Genomic DNA, 23,321 nt, shown 5'->3' with positions numbered 1-23,321 from the left:
TATGTCCAGAATCAACCCATATTTCTAAATTGAGCATTGGGTAGACTGACCTCAGAAATGTTGCAATACAACTGTTCTTTTAATTATCCAACATATGGCCTAACCTCCTTGCAAAAGATTTATTACAACAAAGATTTTCACCTCTAGTTTGTTGACCAAACCAGTAATAGAAATCTGGTTTCTAATTGGCTTTAATCAAAAGTTACATTTTTGAATCCAATTTTGATAGTTAAAAAGTATCATTTTTTGCTTGCTGTAAAACTTGTGCCAAAAGCACAAATCCTATGAGATGATGAATTTACTCTTTAAAATCTTTAGATGTATAAGATATTCTTATTTTAAAACTTTCTAAAGTGAACAAATGAGGGATTTGGTTCTGAGTTCTGTAAGGGGGAGGGGGGCTGCTGGTCCATATGTCTTATCAACATGGTAACTATTAAAATTAGCCTATTTAAGGTCAAACACTTGAAATTATTAGTTTATTGACTTATCCAAAAGATCCCTCTTTTTGAAAATACCCACTATATCCCTTGGTCCTTATTGCTCTGAAGTGCAAATTAAGGTAATATCCTTTCAGTTTCATCCATATTTTAACAGAAAGCTGATTATATTCTGATTCTAAAGCTGTATCTTTTATTGCTTGATATTTATTCCATAAATCACATATAGGCTCTATTAAGTAGCCTATGGCTAATTTTTCCTTTTCAGTTGCTTATCAACACAGGTGACACATTAGTAAAACTCTCATCAAGCCTCAAATTACATCATGCTGTTGTAAAATATGGCTGTTTCAAAAACTCATCTTTAGTTTCCTGGAATGCCAAAGAAAAGTGGTCTTTCTCAAAAAGAGGTCTTTTACCCTATGTCTGATTAGGCCACCCAAGTTCCCATCCAAAATACTAGATTTGGAATGATTAAGCTGGGAAAAATTAATTACAATTAGTGCAGAGCAGGCTAAAGTTTACAAACAATACCAATATGTAGGCAGTTTGGTAAATTTATAGCAAACAATATTACTGGCTTTTGTATAAAGTGAATATACCATATGATGCCTTTTTTTAATGGTCTTACAAATATAATAACTGTCTCTACTGGAAATTAATATTTAAGCACCTTTTGGCCTCTTAAAACTAACCTAATTATGGGGTATACAAAAGGCTTAAAACATTGGACTCAAACTTACTGTTTCATTATAAATCAATTTTTTAAATGTTGTATTATCCACAAGCACTGATTTTCCACAATTAAATTGGATAAATAAATTTTATCAATGTTATGGCATTTTCTTCTTCCTTGTTGCTAAAATTTCAATTAAAGCATGCATTTTTGGTTGTTTTTTACAAAATAATAGGATATTTGAAATTTTTAATATTTATATTAATGAAATATTATAAATAAATTTGGGCTATATATTTGCACATCAGGGGGGTGGGGTAAGCATAGCATATATTAAATATATAAACTAACCATTGCTGTATCTAATATAGGTAAATTGATAGCAAACAGTATAACTGGCGTTTGTAATAGCTGGCTTTCATATTTTTGACCAAAAACGCATGCTTTTATTTAAAATTCAATGTCAATGAAGAAGAAAACATCATAACATTGGAAAAATTAATTTATCCAAATTAATATTTGAAAATCAGTGCTTGTAGATTATATGACATTAAAAAAACGGATTTATAATGAAACAGTAAGTTTGAGATCAATGTTATAAGGTATTTAAGGTTTGAGACCAATTTTCTTAGCCTTTTTTATACCCCATATTTAGGTCATTTTTAAGAGGTCAAAAAGTGCTTAAATCTGAATTTCTAGTAGAAGCAATTATTATATTTGTAAAGACCATAAAAAAAGGCATCAAGTGATATATTCACTTTATATGAAAGCCAGTAATACTGTTTGCTATAAATTTATTGGCAGTTTTATAATAGAGTAGCCTAATGTGATCACAGAGCAGTTGTAGAGTAGCATGTTAAACTTTAGTAGACTATAGGGTAAGTAAATGCTTATCTGACCACAGTTTTTTAGAGTTTAATCAAAATAAAATCAATGAACTTTCAAAAAAAGACGACTTTTTATGGAGAATTTTTATGCCAACTGTAATTTACATTTTTATCAAATGACATTGAATTGTTATCTAATGACTATGCTAATCAGAACCATCATTTTAAAAAAATCTGAAACTGAACTTTGGAAAAGGACAAAAAATTTGATTTACTTCATTTTGCTGGTGTAACTTAAGCAATCCTTTTAGTCTCTTGTACTTATATCTATCAGCAAAATACAGGGAAGGAAATATGGAGCCAGACAATTTCAGAATCTTCCAATGTTTTTTTCTCAAATGAGTTTTTAAGCTGTTTTTTTTTCTGCAACTAGGAATTTTAAATAACTTGAGAGAGAGAGAGATCAGTATATTTAAAAACTATTGTAGCATAGAGCTAAATTCAGTTTTTTCACAAAAATCATACATTTAAACAAAAATCACACACTACAACTCAGCATTAAAAACTGATGTGAAAAAAGGCACAAATGAGTTTGCGTATTGATTGGTTTGTACTTTAGGGGGTACAAGTTTATTCCGTAATCGAGTTCGGCTATTGGGAGGGGCTGGTTCGGGTAGTAAAGATCGGTGGCTCTTATTGGCTAGGATGAATTTTCCAAATTGGTGAATAAGGTGTTCCAGCTGGACTTTAATTGGAGATAAATTTAATTTAGCAAGGGCTTGATCGTAGGGTATGCCACGGTCTCAGAGTATAATCCTTGTTGCTCTTTTCTGGACGCACTCTATGTCGCGTAATAGGTATGCTGTGCAGATAGCAGATGGACCCCACACTGGGCATGCGTACTTGAGCAACGGGCGAACATAACACGTGTAGGCATGGAGAAGGCTTTTAGTATCACACCCAAAACGCCTCATTTTGGTAAGTGTCTGAAGGCTTGCATTGGCCTTGTGGACGGTTAAATTAATATGGGCACTGAAACTACAGTCACTAGTGAAAGTTACTCCTAAGATTTTTATTTTGTTCACAATCAGGAAAGGGACTAGGGGCATATCTATATTCCGCTTCAGAGGGTTGAAACGAATTATCTTCGACTTGGCTACGTTAATGGTAAGATCATAACTTGAGCATTGTGTCTTTAGCTGATCAAATAACTGGTCTGAAAACTGCTTTGTTATGATGGTGTTTTCGACCAGGTAAGCAAGCACTATGGACAGATCATCTACAAACTTGTAACGGTCGTCGTGATGGTTAAGCAGGGAATTAATTACAGCCAGGAAAATTATTCCAGCTAATTTTGTGCCTTGTGGGGCCCTGCAAGAAGTATCTGACCATGATGAATCCGAATCGTTTTCGTAGAGTGCAAAGACTTTTTGTTTTCGACCAGTTAAGAAGTCAAGTACAAGGCCAAGGGTGCATCGTTTGGCCCCCATTTCCTGGAGATTCATGCCTGCAGGTGGCGGATTAGGTCAAAGGCCTTTCGGAAATCCACTGCGCAAATGTCGACGAAACAGCTACCTTTTTCAAGCCATTGGAAGACGCAGTCAAACATCCGTACTAGGTAGATTGTAGTACTATACTTGGGGAGTCCACCATACTGGAATTTATCAATACGCCCATGAATTTGTTTCAGAAGAAACTTGAGTATAAAGGCCTCAGTTACTTTCGCCAAACAAGGTGTAAGTGAGATCAGGCGGAGATCGTCGCATGCACTAGGGGCGCGCTTTTTTGGAATAATTCTAATATAGGCCCTTTTCCACTGTGACGGGAAAAAGCCAGAAGCAAAACACTCGTTAATGATGCTGGACAGTGGTAATGCTATGAAGGCTGCATATTCACGTAGCAGTTTGGCAGGTAATTCACCAGGGTATGAAGATGTATTCGGTTTGATCTTCCGTAATTCCGTGTAAACATCAAACTCACTGACTATTATGTTGTTCTCAGGCTCACATTTTTCAAGTATGGTGGACATTTCATGAGCCATGATAGTTGCTTTTTTACTAGTTGTTCATGACTAGCCAGTATACTTCTCACCTCTCACTGGCCTGTCTTATATGCCAGCTTTGCTTTCATTTTTTTTTGTTTTTTACTACCGAGACTCTTTTGCTGCTTATCAAATTCAGACCAAAACTTCATCCTTCTTTTTATTTTTAGGCTTTAAAATTGACCTGGCTGCAACAATGAAATCAATTGAGAATGATATAGCTTCTTTATCAGTTCTTGAGGCGGAAATTTCTGAAGCTTATTCAAAATTCCAGGAAAACAAAGAAAATACTCCAAGCAAAAGGCATATTTCTGGAACACTCAAAATCCAAAATAAATCTTCACTTCAAAATAGAAAACCTCTTGCTTCATTGCAGCCAATAAATAGTGGCTCTCAAAATGTTTTATCTGGCTCTCTAAAATGGCGTCGACCATCTGAAATTAGAAGTGAAAGCCAACTGTTTAATTCAGTTTATAAATCTAGAGCCTCAGTCATACAAACTTTTCCAAAAGATCCTGTATTAAAGAAAGGGAACTTAATAGATGGCAGTGAAGTATCTGTGAAGGCAAATGATTGATACACAACAGAAGAAATTACTCCATTGCTTATGAATCTAAGAGAAGGAAAATATCACCAACATCATTATTATCAAGTTGCAGATGACAACTATGTTTTGCCTTCAGATATTTGCGGTAGTATGAATGTTTTCCTAATTTATTTTGACCAAGGCTTATTTATATTTTGCCTGGTGGTTATAGGGTGGTTCTGCCCGTCACTTGTCAGCCACCTTAACCAACTATACTCTTGGGTAAATTTTGTAACAGGGTGTAGCTTGTAACCATAGCTAAGCAACAATTTATTTAAAACTTCGTTTATGAACCTAATCCATTTTTTATTCGTTTTTTTGTGGTCTATTGCACTGTGATATTTAAGTAAACGGTTTTGTAAACCATCAAATTTGCAAACAGACATATCTGGTGACTCTGGCAAATCTGGCCATAAATCAGAAATTCAAATAAATATTTAAATTGCTACATCTAATATTTATTTTATTTTGGCATATGGTTATGTATGTTTTATTTGGTGGCTTCAGAGTTGTGCAGCTGACCATTTAACTGTCACTTGGCATCTTAGCCAGCTATGCCCTTGGAAAAACTGTCAGGAGATGGGGAAGAATCTTTGACTTCTGATGGCAGCCCTAAACATCCAATGGAAAGGAAAGCCGGCTTACAAGATAGGCTAATGAATATTATCGTGAATATTGCCTGAAAAAGTAGGTTACTTAAAAATTAGACCACACTTCCTAAATACAAACAGCAAAAAAAGGGAATTTTTTCTTAAGAAAGTAATATATTAACTCTAAATGAATATTTCAAGTCTATATCCAAGGGTCATCCTCAGCAAAAGAAATGAAAATATAAAAGAAAATCATATTAAAATACAACCACCAAAACTAAAATCTTTTTAAAATAGTCCTAGCATCCTTACTTCATTGAACCACATTTTTCAGACAACATTGACCCACAATTCAACATTTCTTTCATTAACGGCCTAGATAGTAGGATTGAACCACATTTTTTGGACAACTTGAAAACACATTTTAAACTTTTCTATCATCGTAACCCTAGATAGAAGGATTGAACAATATTTTTGGACAACATTGAACCGAATTTTTAACCTTTCATTTATTATATCCCTAGATACAGGGATTGAACCATATTTTTCAGACAACTTTGAATCACATTTTAACCCTTTCTTTCATTATAGCCCGAGAAAGTGGGATTGAACCATATTTTTTGGACAACTTGTTGGTTTGTAGACAGTATGTCCGTCAAACGAACACCTAAACTTAACCTAAGACAATTTCTCTGAAAAATATCAGACAAATCTTTCTCAGCCTTTCGAAGCACTCAATTTCAGAACCATACTATACCATTGTTATTACAATGGCTTCCAATACTCTAGTCTTTGCTTGCAGACTTATATTTGTATTATTCAAACTGTTTGCAACTACCAAAAAAACACGCTGCATCTTGAATACTCATATCCTTACTGTATTCACCATACTTGCTAATAATATTACCCAGATAAGTGGGTAGTATAATAATTTCATTATTACCAAATATCACCTGCTCGTAATCATTTATTCCTAGTCTATGTGACTTAGTCTTCTTGGCATTAAGCCATTCTTATACACCAAAGTTTTGAAACCTCCAAAAACTTATTCATTTCCATATTCATTTCATTTAACTTATTCTTTTCATCTTTGATAATCAAATTTTCTTCATAATCTAAGTCTTCGAGAGTTTTACTTTTCATTTGGTACCATGTCTCTCATCGCCTTTGCTTTCTTCCTTAGGACAAAGCTTATAAAAAAAACCCATGTAATATGACACAGGATAGGACTCAACCTTGCTTAACTCCTGATTCTACATAACACCAACTACTAATTTCGTTTCCTACCTCAACCACAACAATATTATTCTTGCCCATAGCATTAATTACTTAAATATACTTATTTTTTCATAGTTACCCATCTATCTTTAACACTTTCCTTACCACTTATTGAGGCCCTGTTCCTATCTTTAACTGGGATAAGTCCAGATTGACTATTCCCTTCCAGTTTCTTAACATACCAATAAGATATTTTATTATGCCGTCTTTCTGCATCTTCTAGATCTTCTGCAATTTCATCCATGGCCTCCGCTCCACTCTTCCTTAATCCACATTTTAATACGTTCTCCACTTTCCTCCACTTTTTGGTAATTTTGGTCCCTTTAGCCTTATTTTGACTTACCTTTATTTTCGTAAAGTGGGAACAAACAACACAAGAAATTGTTTACTGATCCAGTTTAAAAGTTTAAAAGACCAAAATGAACATTTGTAGAAGAAATATTATTTGGCCCTTATTGCAAATATATATCAAAGCATTACATAAGAAATCCTAAGAGAAATTCCCCAGGGGGCGGGGCAGTGGTGTAATTTTGTCAAAATCCTTGGGGGGGGGGGGGCAAAGTCAGAGCCAACTTTCCCAAATCAAGTGAAAGTGACAGTGAAAACTTAATAAATGAGTGATATGGTACCATAAAGGTAAATATATACTGAAGCGAATTAACCAGTTTCTCTGGATGCTTGAATTATGCAGGGTTATCTTAGTTTTGACAATATCTTTGAAGAAACTAAATTTCAGCTGGGGTGACAAACTGGATTCGGGGGGCGGGTTAAACCGAGGTTTGGGAGGGACAGTTGCCCCCTGTCCCATAGCAAGCAACGCCCCTGGGGCTTGGGCGAGGAGCTTTGTTTCTACCAGGATTTAAATATGATTGTTTCTAATTATTCTTGTTTTACACATCTAAAATGTCTTTCCTTTTTTCAAGAAAGCCATCAGCCCCTCCCCTCCATGCAGTTGTTATGGCAGCACAACAAATTCAGATTTGGGTCGCCTTTTTCCTTTTAAGCTGCATATTAAATTTACCCGTAAAAGCGAGATATGTTTCGGCTCATTCCGAAACTAAGCTAAATATACAATTAGATAAGGTCAAGCTAAGCTAAAATCTCAATGCATTTTGGTTCATATATTTTTGGCTAATTATATATTAGGCTGACCTGTAATGCGAATATCCTAAAGTCTATAATGATTGTTCTTGTAGATGACACTGAAGTGGCTCTAAAAGCAAATCATAAACATTTGAACGAAGAAATCGTTGACCTGTCTCAACTGGACAAGATTCCAAAAGGGGATTTTACTGATCATCATAAATGTCATCAAATTGTTGATGAAAATTATGTTTCACTGTCGAAGATGTATGGTAATTACAATTTATTATTTATTTTCATATAAATGTATTTTCAGCAAAATTTAGTTCCAATAAAACTAAAATAACTAAAAATAAATGATTGGCAAGTTCCTGACTCTATTTGTTTTTTGATTCTGTTTTGATTTTGTTTAATTTTGAACCAAAATTTATTTCCAATATAACTAAAAAAAATGAGGCATATCCAAGTCAGGGTCGAATCCAAGATTTTAGTTGGAGGGAGGGTATTTTTTTCCGGGTGGATTTACAGAAAAACAATAAAAATCGTTTCAAAAATGGGCTTTGATACGTTTTTATTAAATCTTTTGAACGATCATTTCGGCGTTGGGGGGGGGGGGGGTCTCAAACCCCTTAACCCTTCCCCTGAATACGACCTTGAGTTTAGTTCATTTATTGTTCAGTCTTTTATTGTGTGAGTATATCTTGCAAAGAAAAATCAAGATGCAACAAGTTTTATGATTGTTAGGATAAGTTTGTTTTTCTGAAGTGAATCTGATCAAGTCCAATTTCAACGCCCATTGAAATTTTGACGTTGATTGTTTGTAGTTTTATACAATTACAAGGATTTACTAAAAGTAGACATTAATTTCACACAACTTTTCCCCTTTTTAAGGTGCCACAGGCGAACGCGGAAATTCACGTGTTAGGAACCACCCTCTGATTCCCCGCCTCTAAATAAAAAAAACACCTTTTTGGGTATTTTTAATAAAGAATACCTTTTTTTGTACGTTTAAGGGGTGTTTTCCCCTTTTTCAAAAATCTGGCAAATTTTCTCAGCTTTTGATGGGTAACACTAAACTTAATGAATCTTACAAATCTTTAATCAGCATAATAAGCTGCTTCTTTTGAAGTAGTTATTGATATCGGAATTCTGTTTACTAGAGTTTCCTTTACTACTGAGCCGTGTCACTCCTTACTTACAGTTCGTTATCGCGAACTTATTAAGGATTTGAAAGAGTTTTTCCTCATTTTAATTGGATTGAATTCAATTAACTTTTGAAAAAGAAATCGTAAAAAAATATAAATTTGATAGTTTGAAATATCTTTTCTCAAGTTTTAAATTAAAGGTAAAAGGGTAAGGAATATGGCATTATAATTTACAGTCCCTACCGGGGTGCTGATCCCCGTTTCTTGGCCCTTCAGCGAGGAAGAGCAATAGGGGGTGAAGGCCAACCATCCTGTCTTTTCGCACACCCTTCCTGTTTACCTTCCCCAGATTTCTCCAGGTACACGTTTAGAGCTGGGTCGACTCTGGCTGAGCTTATTGAGTCACGCCAATGTTCCCGATCCAAACTAAATAATTGGGTACACTAGGATTCGAACCCTCGCCCTCTTGGACAAAGGATCCTAAATACAGCGCACCAATCCAGTCGGCTAGGATGGCTAGGGAGTTTTAATGTAGGGGTCGTCAAACTAGGTTAAGCACATAGACGTTTCCACAAACTCCCAAATGATTTCGAAACTTACGTTAATCTTGAAAAAGGAAGCAAAATACACTGCCTCTAAAATTTGAAAAAAATATTAGGCTACCTGTAATTCAGTATCGTATTTCCTGTTCTTCCAAAAATGACTGAACTTAAAACAACATTTAATATTTTAAATTCTAATTCCATTTAGACTCTTCCAACTATTTTCTAGCTCAATTTCACAATAATATATACTTCTTCTAGTGAACAGTGGCCGTTTTGTGGACTTGAGGAAAGGTCTATTGGTTGGGCTGCATGTAGTGCATAAAGTATACAGCCCAAACAAATGAAAAATCAAGTCGAAAAAAGTGAAGAAACAAAAGGTTATTAAACGAAAGGATACAAACAAAATAAGCACAAGGATAAAATAATTAGGAGTTTTTTTTATGGGGGGGGGGGTGCAAAACAAAAGTTTAAAAACGCATAAAAATTTGTTATAATGAATTTTGGTTATGTTTTTACGAGTTACGGTTTTACGAAAAGGCTAGGCATATTTTTCTATCGTTAAAGGCTTCTTTTTCCATGTCAAGCATTGCAAAGTCGCCAAATACTTTTGTAGACGTGGCCGCTGTTTTCCAGAAGAAGTAAAAGTCATTGTGAAATTTTGTAAAACGTAAATACGTAAACTTAAGAATTTTTGTAAACCTAATAGCTTTCAACAACATTCAATTTCATAAAGGCCAATTCCACTTTTTCGACTATTTTCTAGCTCAATTTCACAATGAGTTGCAAAACACACTTCTTCTGGAAAACAGCGGCCAAGTCGAGGATTTGAGAAAAGGTCTATTGGTTGCACTGCATATTTGTAATATGCAATACTGTTAAATATATATTTGTAATGCAATATATTTGTAATATTGGTAATATTACCCTTTGTAATTGCGCTTGCAAAATTACCTTTTTGATTTACCAAATTTATGTTAGATTTTGTGTAACGTTATGTGCGGTAATAACCCACGTCAAGGATTTGAGAAAAGGTTAAACTGCATAAAAGGTTGGACTGCAAATTGATTTGAGAAAAGGTTTATTGGTTGGACTGCATATAGTACATAAAGTATACAGCCCTAACAAATGAAAAATCCTGTCACAAAAAATTGAAGATAATAACAAAAAGGATATAAACAAAATAAAATGTGCAACATAATACCAACAAAATAAATAAATGGATAAAACAGTAAGGAAAAAACGAAAAAAAACCCAGATATTTAGATAAAACCTGTGCCAAACCATCTTCAAAAATATAAGAGAAAAAGTAGCCCTTTGCCCTGTTGTTTATGATTTTTTGTCCTCCTTTCCCGTTTGTCAGTATGATTTCAGAACCTATTTAATGTACACAAACAAAAGTATTTTGTTACCTTTTGGAACCTTTGGTTGTACCTTTGAACTACCAAATTTAGGTAAAATCTCTCTTTTGAATGATACTTAAAAAATTACCTTTTTTAAGAGTCACCTTCTTTTTATGTTAACATACGACCTTTTACCATAGTTATCTAAAATCAGCCTTTTGCATTACGCTGCAAAGGACTGCTCTTTTGAGTTTCCAAATTTAACTAAAATCTATTTTGCGTAAGGTACGGTCTTTTTAATTACCATAGCTAGGTAATTTTACCCTTTGTAATTACGCTTATAAATTGCCTTTTTGAATTACCACATCTATGTAAAATTATCATTTTGTATAACATACGGTCATTCGAATTACCATAATTATGTAAAAATAACGTTTACAAAATCCCCTTTTTGAATTGCCACAACTATGCAAACTACCATTTTGTGTAACTTACAGTCATTTGAATTATCATAGTTATGTAATATTACCCTTTTGTAATTACGTTTGCAAAATTACTTTTTTGAAATACCACATTTATGTAAAATTATCATTTTGTGTAACCTATAGTTATTTGAATTTCCATAGTTATGTAAAATTACCCTTTGTAATTACGCTTACAAAATTGCCTTTTTGAATTACTACATTTATGTAAAATTACCATTTTGTGTAACATACGGTCATTTGGATTACTATAGTTGTTTAAAAAAATTACGTTTACAAAATTGCTTTTTTGAATTATCAAATCTATGCAAAATTACAATTTTGTGTAACGTACGGTCATTTGAATTATCATAGTTATTTGATATTACCTTTTTGTAATTACGGTTGCAAAATTACTTTTTTGAATCACCACATTTATGTAAAATTACCATTTCGTGCAAACTATGGTTATTTGAATTACCATAGTGATGTAAGATTACCCTCTGTAATTACCCTTGCAAAATTACGTTTTTTAATTACTACATTTATATAGAAATGCCATTTTGTCTAACATAACGGTCATTTGAATTACCATAGTTATGTAAAATTACCCTTCGTAATTACGCTTTTCAAAAATTACCTGTTTGAATTACCACATTTATGTAAAATTATCATTTTGAGTTACGTTATTCTGAATTGCTCTTTTGAGCTACCAGATCTAGTTTCCATTTTTGGTGTCTTTAAAATTTGTTTTGTGGAATTTGCAGTTACCCAAAAAGCTTGACAGACTACCTTTTAGAGATAATAGAAAATTAAAAATGACAAAATGCAATTATAAAATGAGTATTGTTAGATCATTATTAGAATTGAAAGTTGTTTAAAACCAAACGTGAAACAAAGAATTTTTTGAACTGCATTAATTGTTACCACGTTTAAATTGTTTGGAGAAAGGAAAGTCAACCCATTCTAAATTCAACCAAAGTACAGATAAACTGAATTAGACATAGACATAATTATAGACATAGACATAGCACTAAGAAGCACTAAAACTGAGCTGTTTACAAGGTACATACAAATAGCACAAACAGGAAATACAAGTATTTTATGCTGTTAAACAGACCCGTGAAAAGGGGAACAAAATAATGCCGATAAACCGTGTTATGCGGCGATAAACCGGCTCCAGTCTGTTCTCTCTTTTGGTGAGTTTGTTCAGGGGCGAGTTCGTGGGAAAGATACGTATGTGTTTTGAGCGTCTTAGAATATATTGTCTAAATTTGACTATAAGATTTTGGCGGTTGTTATGGAGTGTCAAAAGTCCTTTATTATTAAGCATTTATGCATTAACAGCATTATTGCTGTTAATGCATGTATATCATATATAGATACTTTATTAGTGATTAAATCGAAAACCCGGTATCTCACTTCTACAATAAAGATTGATTAAGATAGCAAAGAACGAAAATAAACATAGCAAAATAGATTATAACTAAATATTAGATGAAAACAGACTAAGGGAACAACCACGAACTAAAGTACAAGCATATCACTTATAATTCAACTATGTTCATTAATTGAGCCGGTTTTACTGTCAGTGAAAATTAGCAGCATTAAGGAACTTGTAATTTTGCAATTATTAACCGAGTACAAATTAAATGAAAGAAAGATTAGCAACGTCAGAAATGCAAATTATGATATTTGGAAAGAGCATAATATAAGGATCCTAATGGCACGGCTTTTTGTATATAAAAATTTTGCCTTTAGTGGAGCCACCGAACTAAAATGTTACCATCTATGTTTTCATAAATATGGATAGAAGGTTCCTAATCTTGGATAGGATGTAATTGGATAGCTTGGGTTGGGAATAGGCTAATTAGGTTTGCAACTAGGCTAATTAGGATTGGCAACAAATCTATACAAGATTCTATTTATTGATCTAAACAAGATTCTATTCAACACCACACGAGCAGAATGGAGCGCAACCTAATTTAGCTTACTTAATGTAATATAACCTAAATTAACAAATTGAACGGAAAAAGGATTACAACTCAAGTAAACGTCTTATCGGTATTGAACAAGGAAAAAAATGCGAGGAGCACTGGACGAGGAGAGGATAGCAGCTTTTAACATCACCGCAAGAGCAGTGCATGGTGCTCAATACATTTTTTTAGGCTGAATTTTATTTGGCTTATTTCGAAGGCTGTGCAAACTGAGACTATGTCTGAATTAGGCCCATCCTACTGTTTTAGTCTGCATTTGCAAATTAGATTGGCTCCAAACCAATACTTTTTTTTAAAAACATTTATAGGGTTGGTTTACTTAAAATTTTTAAAAATATGCATTCTATTTTTATAATAGCTACTGATATATTAAAAAAAAGAAATTTTAGTCAGATGGTAAAACTGGATAGCTGCCAACCAAGCAGTTTGGCTCGATAGTTTTCTGGCTGGCTCAGAGTCTGCAGTTGAAATAAAATGTTTCTTGTGAAAAATAATTAACTTGATACATATGTTGCTAGGGCAACATGGATTTCTATGCAAGCTTTGGTCCGCTGCGTTGACAATAGTGTTGCAAAAGTACTACTTTGGTTTAGATCGGGTATCGATTGAATTCTATCGTTTTAAGTGGAAAAAAGTGGAGAAACAAAAGGGTATTAAACGAAAGGATACAAACAAAATAAGCACAAGGATAAAATAATTAGGAGTTTTTTTTATGGGGGGGGGGTGCAAAACAAAGTTTAAAAACGCATAAAAATTTGTTATAATGCATTTTGGTTATGTTTTTACGAGTTACGGTTTTACGAAAAGTTACGGTTTTACGGTTTTACGAAAATGATTTCGAAACCTACGTTGATCTTTAAAAAGGAAGCAAAATACACTGCCTCTAAAATTTGAAAAAAATATTAGGCTATCTGTAATTCAGTATCGTATTTCCTGTTCTTCCAAAAATGACTGAACTTAAAACAACATTTATTTTTTTAAATTCTAATTCCATTTAGACTCTTCCAACTGTTTTCTAGCTCCATTTCACAATAATATATACTTCTTCTGGTGAACAGTGGCCATTTTGTGGACTTGAGGAAAGGTCTATTGGTTGGGCTGCATGTAGTGCATAAAGTATACAGCCCAAACAAATGAAAAATCAAGTCGAAAAAAGTGAAGAAACAAAAGGTTATTAAACGAAAGGATACAAACAAAATAAGCACAAGGATAAAATAATTAGGAGTTTTTTTTATGGGGGGGGGGGGTGCAAAACAAAGTTTAAAAACGCATAAAAATTTGTTATAATGCATTTTGGTTATGTTTTTACGAGTTACGGTTTTACGAAAAGGCTAGGCATATTTTTATATCGTTAAAGGCTTCTTTTTCCATGTCAAGCAATGCAAATTCGCCAAATACTTTTGTAGACGTGGCCGCTGTTTTCCAGAAGAAGTATGAGTCATTGTGAAATTTTGTAAAACGTAAATACGTAAACTTAAGAATTTATGTGCGGTAATAACCCACGTCAAGGATTTGAGAAAAGGTTAAACTGCTTAAAGGGTTGGACTGCAAATTGATTTGAGAAAAGGTTTATTGGTTGGACTGCATATAGTACATAAAGTATACAGCCCTAACAAATGAAAAATCCTGTCACAAAAAAAATTGAAGATAATAAAGAAAAGGATATAAACAAAATAAAATGTGCAACATAATACCAACAAAATAAATGAATGGATAAAATAGCAAGGAAGATAATGTCCAGCCAGTGAAAGAGAAAACGAAAAAAACCTAGATATTTAGACAAGGACCTCTGCCAAAAAATATAAGAGAAAAAGTAGCCCTTTGCCCTGTTGTTTTTGATTTTTTTTTGTCCTCCTTTAGCCCTGTCCCCCTTTGCCCTGTTGTTTATGATTTTTTTGTCCTCCTTTAGCGTAAAGAGCGGGGCGCTGATGAGGAAGCATCCCCTTTCATATACGAAGTAATTTCTGTTCGTTTTAAGTTTTAATGTCGCTCCTTACTTTCCGTTAAAAAAAACTTGTTTTTTTTATTTAATTTCTGAACGTTTTTGAATCAAGGCATATTTTGATTTCGGCTCTTCGCAGATGAATAATTAAAACGAAATTTGCATATTTATTTATTTTGCTAAATGGTTTTCTCATAGTTTTGATCAAATGATTTTGAGCAAAATGGAGTGGGGGAGGAGGCCTAGTTGCCCCCCAATTTTTTGGTTACTTAAAAAGGCAACTAGAACTTTTATTTTTTTACGGATGTTTTTATTAGTAAAAGATATACGCAACATATAGATTAGCTTACGTAACAAAATTTTGTATTCTCATGTTTTTATTACGTATATGAAGGGGTATACCCTCTCGTCAGTACCTTGCTCTTTATGCTAAAGCTTAAATATTTTCCCAATTTCCTAAGAATGACCCCTGAATCACAAAAGCCGTAGAATAAACAGTTGAAATTAATAAAAATACTTTAGTGTAAAGAGCGAGGTATAAGGAAGAGGTGAGCCCATCATATGCGTAATAATTTCTGTTAGTTTTAAGTTTTAATGCTTTTCCTTACTTACAGTTGAAAAAACTTTTTCATATTTATTTTTTCATTGTTTTTTTTTTTTTTTAAATACGGCTAGAACATTCTGCGCTCCCTTCATGAAAATTTGCTTCCCCCATGACAAATTCCTCCAAGGAAAGTCCTCCAACATATCCCCCTCTTCTCAACCCCCAACGTAAAAATCCCCCTGAAAACGTCTGTACCCTTCCAAATAACCATTACTATATGTAAGCACTGGTCTAAGTTTGTAACTTGTGGCCCCTCCCACGGGGACTGTGGGGGAGTAAGTCGTCCCCAAACACATAGTTATAAGGTTTTATGACTACGCTGAATAAAATGGCTATCTCAGAATTTTGATCTGGTGACTCTGGGGAAATAACTAGCGTGGGAGGGGGCCTAGGTGCCCTCCAATTTTTTGGTCAGTTAAAAAGTGCACTAGAAATTTTCATTTACGTTAGAATGAGCCCTCTCTCAAGATTCTAGGATTACTGGGTCGATACAATCACTCCTGACAAAAAAAAAAAAAAAAAAAAAAAAAAAACACGCATCCGTGATCTGCCTTCTGGCAAAAAATACAAAATTCCACATTTTGTAGATAGGAGCTTGAAACTTCTACATCAGGGTTCTCTGATACGCTGAATCTGATGGTGTGATTTTCGTTAAGATTCTATGACTTTTAGTGGTTGTTTCCCCCTATTTTCTCAAATAAGGCAAATTTTCTCAGGCTCGTAACTTTTGATGGGTAAGAGTAAACTTGATTAAACTTATACATTTAAAATCAGCATTAAATTGAGATTATTTTGATGTAGCTATTGATATCAAAATTCCATTTTTTAGAGTTTCGGTTACTATTGAGCCGGGTCGCTCCTTACGACGACCGAGGTCGGTCCTCGTTACCACGAACTGTTTGAAAAGTTAACGAAAAATATAATGAAACTTCGCATTCCAATCACAAGAAAAGTAGCCAAACCGGCACCTGAAAAAATTCAATCAAGGAGAGGGGTGTTGCAGCCAGAGAGAAATTAAGATAAGGTAATCTAGCTTAATTGTCACTGTACGCAGAGCTTCTCACAGGGTTGGTGGTGTTTTGAGAAAAATCATTTACAGTACTTTTAACCCACCTCAAATACAAGCAAAAAAGCCGAAATAAAGTTAAAATTTTGTCGGAGTAGGAATATTCCCTCAGCTGAAGCGTCCAGGGATCCAAACCCGGCTCCTCCCCCTAAAAATGGCTCTGGATTTACACACATGACGAAGAAGTAGGAGTTTTTGAGGTCTTGGATGAAATTTTTGACATTTCATAAGTTTACACCTATTTTAACCTTGAGTAACGATAAATCTTTCTGTAATTGTAGTTTTAGTCTGATTTTACTCAACGTATTGAGCATAATGGATGAAGATTGAATATATAATCACGCATAATAATTAAGTATACACGCCTCTAGGATTAAACGGACTGATAGAACATACTTTAATCTTACAACGAACAAAATTATTATCCCTCTACTTGTACTGTCATAGAACAGACTAGCACGTTACTAAATGCCTCCCTATCCAAAAAATGGAATAAAGGTTTCTCTCGTCCTACTAGAAAAAAAAAACATTTAGTAGGCAATACTTATTATCAATTATCGCCCCTGAGCCTATTCAGCATATTTTTCTTGTAAATTCACCAGTGTTGGTAGCCCAATCCCCAGACCCCCCCACCAGAAAAAATCCCACCTGAAAAAGTCTGTATACTTGCCAATAACCAATACTATATGTAAACAATGGTCATAGTTCGTAACTTTCAGCCCTTCCCCCGGTGACTGTGGGGGATTAAGTTGTCATCAAAGACATAGCTATTAGATTTTTCGACTATGCCGAACAAAATGGCTCTCTGAAAATTTTGATCTGGTGAATTTGAGAAAACAATGAGCAGGAGAGGGGGCCTAGTTGCCAATGTTTTGTCACTTAAATAAGAAACTAGAGCCTTTAATTTCCGTTTGAATGAGGCCTCTCGCAGAATTCCAGGACCACTGGGTTGACATAATCAACCCTGAAAAAAAAAGAAAAAAAAAAGATCTTTCTTCTGGCAAAAAATACAAAATTCTGAATTTATGCAGATCGGGGCTTGAAATTTCTACAGTAGGGTTCTCTGATACGCTGAATGTGATGGTTTGATTTTCAATAAGATTTTATGAATTTTAGTGTGCGTTTCACCCTTTTTCGAAAATAAAGCAAATTTTCTCACGTTCATAACTTTTTACGTGTAGGACTAATCTTGATGAAACTTATATATTAAATATCAGCATAAAAATTGTGATTCTCATGATGTATTTATTGGTATATAAATTTTGTTTTTTAGAGTTTTTGTTACTATTGAGCCGGGTCGCTCCTTCACAACGAACTGTTGGATAGAATAAAAAAAACGCATACAAAAAGACAAAAAAAGACCCATTCTTATAAATAAAAAAGTATGAAAGTCAGCGACTGTTTATCTCAGCAAAAACAACCATGAATGAATGCCGGCTACTTTTATAGAAAATAGTTAAATAAAATGAAAATGACCAAAAAAAATATGAAGAGAAATAAATTAAAATCTCCAAAAAACAACCAATTTGAACTAATGATCTTTCAAAAATTATTTTTAAGCTTGATTTGTATATTCAACTTTGGCTTTACTCGTTTTAAGATTTATTTATTCATTTATGTTAGTACCTGCTGTATGCTATCTTTGTATGATTGTTTATTTAATTTCTGTTGGGTTTCATTGGGTCTTTAATAGTAGGCTAATTCTTGGTCGTTTTAATTTTGAGTTATTGTAGGTTTTTATTTCTTCCGATCTTAAAGTTAATTCGACCTTACTTTTCTCTAGAAAAATTCTTTCGAGAATTTTTTTTCAAACAATGTCAACTCAAATGTGGCCCGATGTTCTGATGTTCTTTTGGCCACCCCCCCACCCCCCGTGGAAATCCTATCTGATGATAATGAGCAACTACTTTCACTTATATCCCTTACCCCGATTGATATGGGGGGGGGGGCTGTGCTCCGAAAATATACTATTACTGGATCCTTCAACTATGCTCAACAAATTGGCAATTTCAAAATTTTGGTTTGATGTATTTTGAGAAAGGATAGGCTTTTGGGGGAGGGCAGGCTGGTTGCCAACAAAAACTTATAACTCTTAAAAAGAGCACCAGAAGTTTCAGTTTCCAACTGAATGAGCCCTTTTCGATGTTTCTACAGCATCTCCTTTTATACAAAGTGACTCGGTCAGAATAATAATAAAGCAATAATACATTCTGCCCACATCGCTCTTTACTTAAGCAGCGCTTTACTCTACTTGTCATTCTTTCTTTCGATGTCTGAATTATAAATGAAGTTTTTAACCACTCAAAATATTTTATAAGATGTATTACATTGAAGTAAATGAAAGTCTTATCAATTATATCGACCATACCAAAAAGCTTCATCTATTTGATTTTTTAAAACCGGTTTCCCTGTCTCCATTGGGAGATAATTAACTTAATCTCAGTGAGATAAACTATTATGCGTGTATATTTTAGTTAAATCCTTAACATATAGAATTGTTTAGGTTAGGTATTTAGTATAATTCGTTCTTAGATGCCTGCTTTCTATAATTTATCTGTTGTAGTCGCCATAATCTTATTACTAAAAGTATTACACTTTAATCATAACTTAGCATATTTTATTAAGATTAACATAGTTCCACTTCTTGGCTGTGGTCGATATAATTGACAAGTAGCAAAAGTACTTATGTTTCAAGTATTAGCTTATCATTCCAAGTTGTTACTATAAGGCTATCAGTTGCCTTTATTAACATTAGAACACTATATATAGACGCTGGTAAAAATATTAGAAAGGTACACTAGTAAGTCAAATTACTTAGCCCCTCATTCCTGATGACAACAGCGAACTGCCTCGTGTTTCTTGGAATTTGAACTTCCGAAAATTTCTGACCCCTTGACCAAGAAGGTGCCCTACTCTAATCTTATGACCTATCCCGACTTGGATTACCCTCTGTGTATCTTACATTAATCTAATATTTTTTTTTGTATGAAAAATCAACTTCTAATGTTAATGAACTTCAAAATAACTTTTTTGTATTTCAATCAGACTGATCAAAATATCTTTACTGACCACATTTAAAAATAGGAAAAACTGCGTAGAAACCTCTTGTTATTAAATATTTATTTAGCCACATTGCCTGTTTCGACTCTCTGTTTCGACTGATTTATTTGCAGAATATATGTTTCATATCATTTTGAGCCAAATTTGGGACACATTTTTGAAAAAATATATTATAACCAATATTTTATAAATAATAATTTAATCAAAATTTTTTTTAATACACTTTTTGATAATGTTTGTTTTTTAAAATCATATTAATTTTTTGAAAATTTATATTTCAAAAGGGTTATAAATAATTCTTTAAAACTGCTAAAATTCAACATTTGACATTGACATTTGCTGAACAATTTTTGAAAAGCTGGGAAGCCTTGAAATGTGGTAACTTTGATTTCAGGCTACAGCTTAACCTAATCCAAATCGGATTTCTGTAGATCAATGAATTCTTCCAAAGCTTCTGAATTTACGATTATGAGTTTATGAGATACTTCGGGGACTCCACACAGGACACCAATACTCGAGGATAGACCTAATATAGATTTTGTACGCGAGTAAGATTAATGTGATTTCGAAAATTACTCTTTACCCTAAAGTTTTATAGGGGTACACATTCCTCTTGTTTCAATTCAACGGTCCTTGTGTTAGAGTAGGCAGTCTTAAAGAATCGCGATGCAAAGTCGAACTATAGTGTAAAGAATGGGTTCAGGAGTTTCTGAACATCTTTTCGTTTTAAGTTCTAAAGTTGATCCTTACTTTCATTAAATAAATAAAACAAGTTTCTTCAACTGAAAGTAAGGAACAATATCGAAACTTAAAACGAACAGAAATTATTACGTACATAAGGGGGGCTGACCCCCTCATCAATATGTCACTCTTTAAGCTATTTTTTTTTAGAACTTCAAAAAGGTTTATTATTCTAATTGATTCTAGGAATCGTTCTTAAAGAATAAGGACAAAATGTCAAACTTTAGCGTAAAACTAATTGTCCTCCAATATTTTTGGTCACTTAAAAAGGGCAATAGAACTTTTTATTCTCGTCCGAATGAGCCCTTTTCCGATATTCGAGGACTGACAAATACAAAGTAGAAACAATTGGGAAAATCTTTTCAATAGGGAAATCTTTCAAGACTGTGGAAAAAGATTTTCCCTATTGTTTCTTCTTTGTATTTGTTTGTTATGGAAAGGCAGTGTGGTCTTCGTCGCTATTTTATTCTAGGACTGTTGATTTGATGCGATCACACATGGAAAAAAACAACAACAAATAAACACGCATCCGTGATCTTTCTTCTGGCAAAAAATATAAAATTCCACATTTTTGCAGATGGGATCTTGCAGCTTTTACGATAGGGTTCTTGGATACGCTGAATCTGATGGTGTGATTTTCATTCAGATTCATAGACGTTTAAGGGGTGTTTTCCCCTTTTTCAAAAATCTGGCAAATTTTCTCAGCTTTTGATGGGTAACACTAAACTTAATGAATCTTACAAATCTATAATCAGCATAATAAGCTGCTTCTTTTGAAGTAGTTATTGATATCGGAGTTTTTTTTACTAGAGTTTCCTTTACTACTGAGCCGCGTCACTCCTTACTTACAGTTCGTTATCGCGAACTTATTAAGGATTTGAAAGAGTTTTTCCTCCTTTTAATTGGATTGAATTCAATTAACTTTTGAAAAAGAAATCGTAAAAAAATATAAATTTGATAGTTTGAAATATCTTTTCTCAAGTTTTAAATTAAAGATAAAAAGGTAAAGAATATTGCATTAGACTTTACAGTCCCTACCGGTGGTGCTGATCCCCGTTTCTTGGCTCTTCAGCGAGGAAGAGCAATAGGGGGTGAAGGCCAACCATCCTGTCCTTTCGTACACCCTTCCTGTTTACCTTCCCCAGATTTCTCCAGGTACACATTTAGAGCTGGGTCGACTCTGGCTGAGCTTATTGAGTCACGCCAATGTTCCCGATCCGAACTAAATAATTGGGTACACTAGGATTCGAACCCTCGCCCTCTTGGACAAAGGATCCTAAATACAGCGCACCAATCCAGTCGGCTAGGATGGCTAGGGAGTTTTAACGTAGGGGTCGTCAAACTAGGTTAAGCACATAGACCTTTCTACAAACTCCCAAATGATTTTGAAACTCACGTTGATCTTTAAAAAGGAAGCAAAATACACTGCCTCTAAAATTTGAAAAAAATATTAGGCTACCTGTAATTCAGTATCGTATTTCCTGTTCTTCCAAAAATGACTGAACTTAAAACAACATTTAATTTTTTAAATTCTAATTCCATTTAGACTCTTCCAACTATTTTCTAGCTCAATTTCACAATAATATATACTTCTTCTGGTGAACAGTGGCCATTTTGTGGACTTGAGGAAAGGTCTATTGGTTGGGCTGCATGTAGTGCATAATGTATACAGCCCAAACAAATGAAAAATCAAGTCGAAAAAAGTGAAGAAACAAAAGGTTATTAAACGAAAGGATACAAACAAAATAAGCACAAGGATAAAATAATTAGGAGTTTTTTTATGGGGGGGGGGTGCAAAACAAAAGTTTAAAAACGCATAAAAATTTGTTATAATGCATTTTGGTTATGTTTTTACGAGTTACGGTTTTACGAAAAGGGTAGGCATATTTTTATATCGTTAAAGGCTTCTTTTTCCATGTCAAGCAATGCAAAGTCGCCAAATACTTTTGTAGACGTGGCCGCTGTTTTCCAGAAGAAGTATGAGTCATTGTGAAATTTTGTAAAACGTAAATACGTAAACTTAAGAATTTTTGTAAACGTAATAGCTTTCAACAACATTCAATTTCATAAAGGCCAATTCCACTTTTTCGACTATTTTCTAGCTCAATTTCACAATGAGTTGCAAAACACACTTCTTCTGGAAAACAGCGGCCAAGTCGAGGATTTGAGAAAAGGTCTATTGGTTGCACTGCATATTGGTAATATGCAATACTGTAAAATATATATTTGTTATGCAATATATTTGTAATATTGGTAATATTACCCTTTGTAATTGCGCTTGCAAAATTACCTTTTTGATTTACCAAATTTATGTTAGATTTTGTGTAACGTTATGTGCGGTAATAACCCACGTCAAGGATTTGAGAAAAGGTTAAACTGCATAAAAAGCTGGACTGCAAATTGATTTGAGAAAAGGTTTATTGGTTGGACTGCATATAGTACATAAAGTATACAGCCCTAACAAATGAAAAATCCTGTCACAAAAAAATTGAAGATAATAAAGAAAAGGATATAAACAAAATAAAATGTGCAACGTAATACCAACAAAATAAATGAATGGATAAAATAGCAAGGAAGATAATTTCCAGCCAGTGAAAGAGAAAACGAAAAAAAACCCCAGATATTTAGACAAGGACCTCTGCCAAAAAATATAAGAGAAAAAGTAGCCCTTTGCCCTGTTGTTTATGATTTTATTTTGTCCTCCTTTCCCGTTTGTCAGTCATTTGTAACCAGTATGATTTCAGAACCTATTTAATGTATACAAACAAAAGTATTTTGTTACCTTTTGGAACCTTTGGTTGTACCTTTGAACTACCAAATTTAGGTAAAATCTCTCTTTTGAATGATACTTACAAAATTACCTTTTTTAAGAGTCACCTTCTTTTTATGTTAACATACG

The 23,321-nt window shown here is 33.7% G+C and overlaps 2 protein-coding genes across 5 annotated transcripts in view; both read left to right on the top strand.

Moving 5' to 3' along the window:
- Positions 1–23,321, top strand: part of LOC136034542 (E3 ubiquitin-protein ligase MARCHF6-like) — a 289,901-nt gene that overhangs the window by 57,266 nt on the left and 209,314 nt on the right. The window lies entirely within an intron of this gene.
- The window catches only part of LOC136034544 (uncharacterized), an 86,446-nt gene that overhangs the window by 1,546 nt on the left and 61,579 nt on the right, over positions 1–23,321 (top strand). For 2 of the 4 annotated variants that reach the window (XR_010619202.1, XM_065715776.1), the window contains exons 2-3: positions 4,155–4,676; positions 7,635–7,793. Coding sequence is in view for 2 of the 4 variants with exons in the window: in XM_065715776.1 (XP_065571848.1) it covers positions 4,592–4,676; positions 7,635–7,793 (244 nt within the window). In the remaining 2 variants the exon portion in view is untranslated. Of the gene's footprint in view, positions 1–4,154; positions 4,680–7,634; positions 7,794–16,384; positions 18,104–23,321 lie in introns of those variants that run through there. The other 2 variants (XR_010619201.1, XM_065715775.1) reach the window with 2 other exon arrangements.

This window comes from Artemia franciscana, chromosome 13 (genome assembly GCF_032884065.1).
Source record: "Artemia franciscana chromosome 13, ASM3288406v1, whole genome shotgun sequence".
Lineage (NCBI taxonomy): Eukaryota > Metazoa > Arthropoda > Branchiopoda > Anostraca > Artemiidae > Artemia > Artemia franciscana.
Note: the sequence above shows the minus strand (reverse complement) of the source record. Positions and strands in the feature narration are given on the sequence as shown.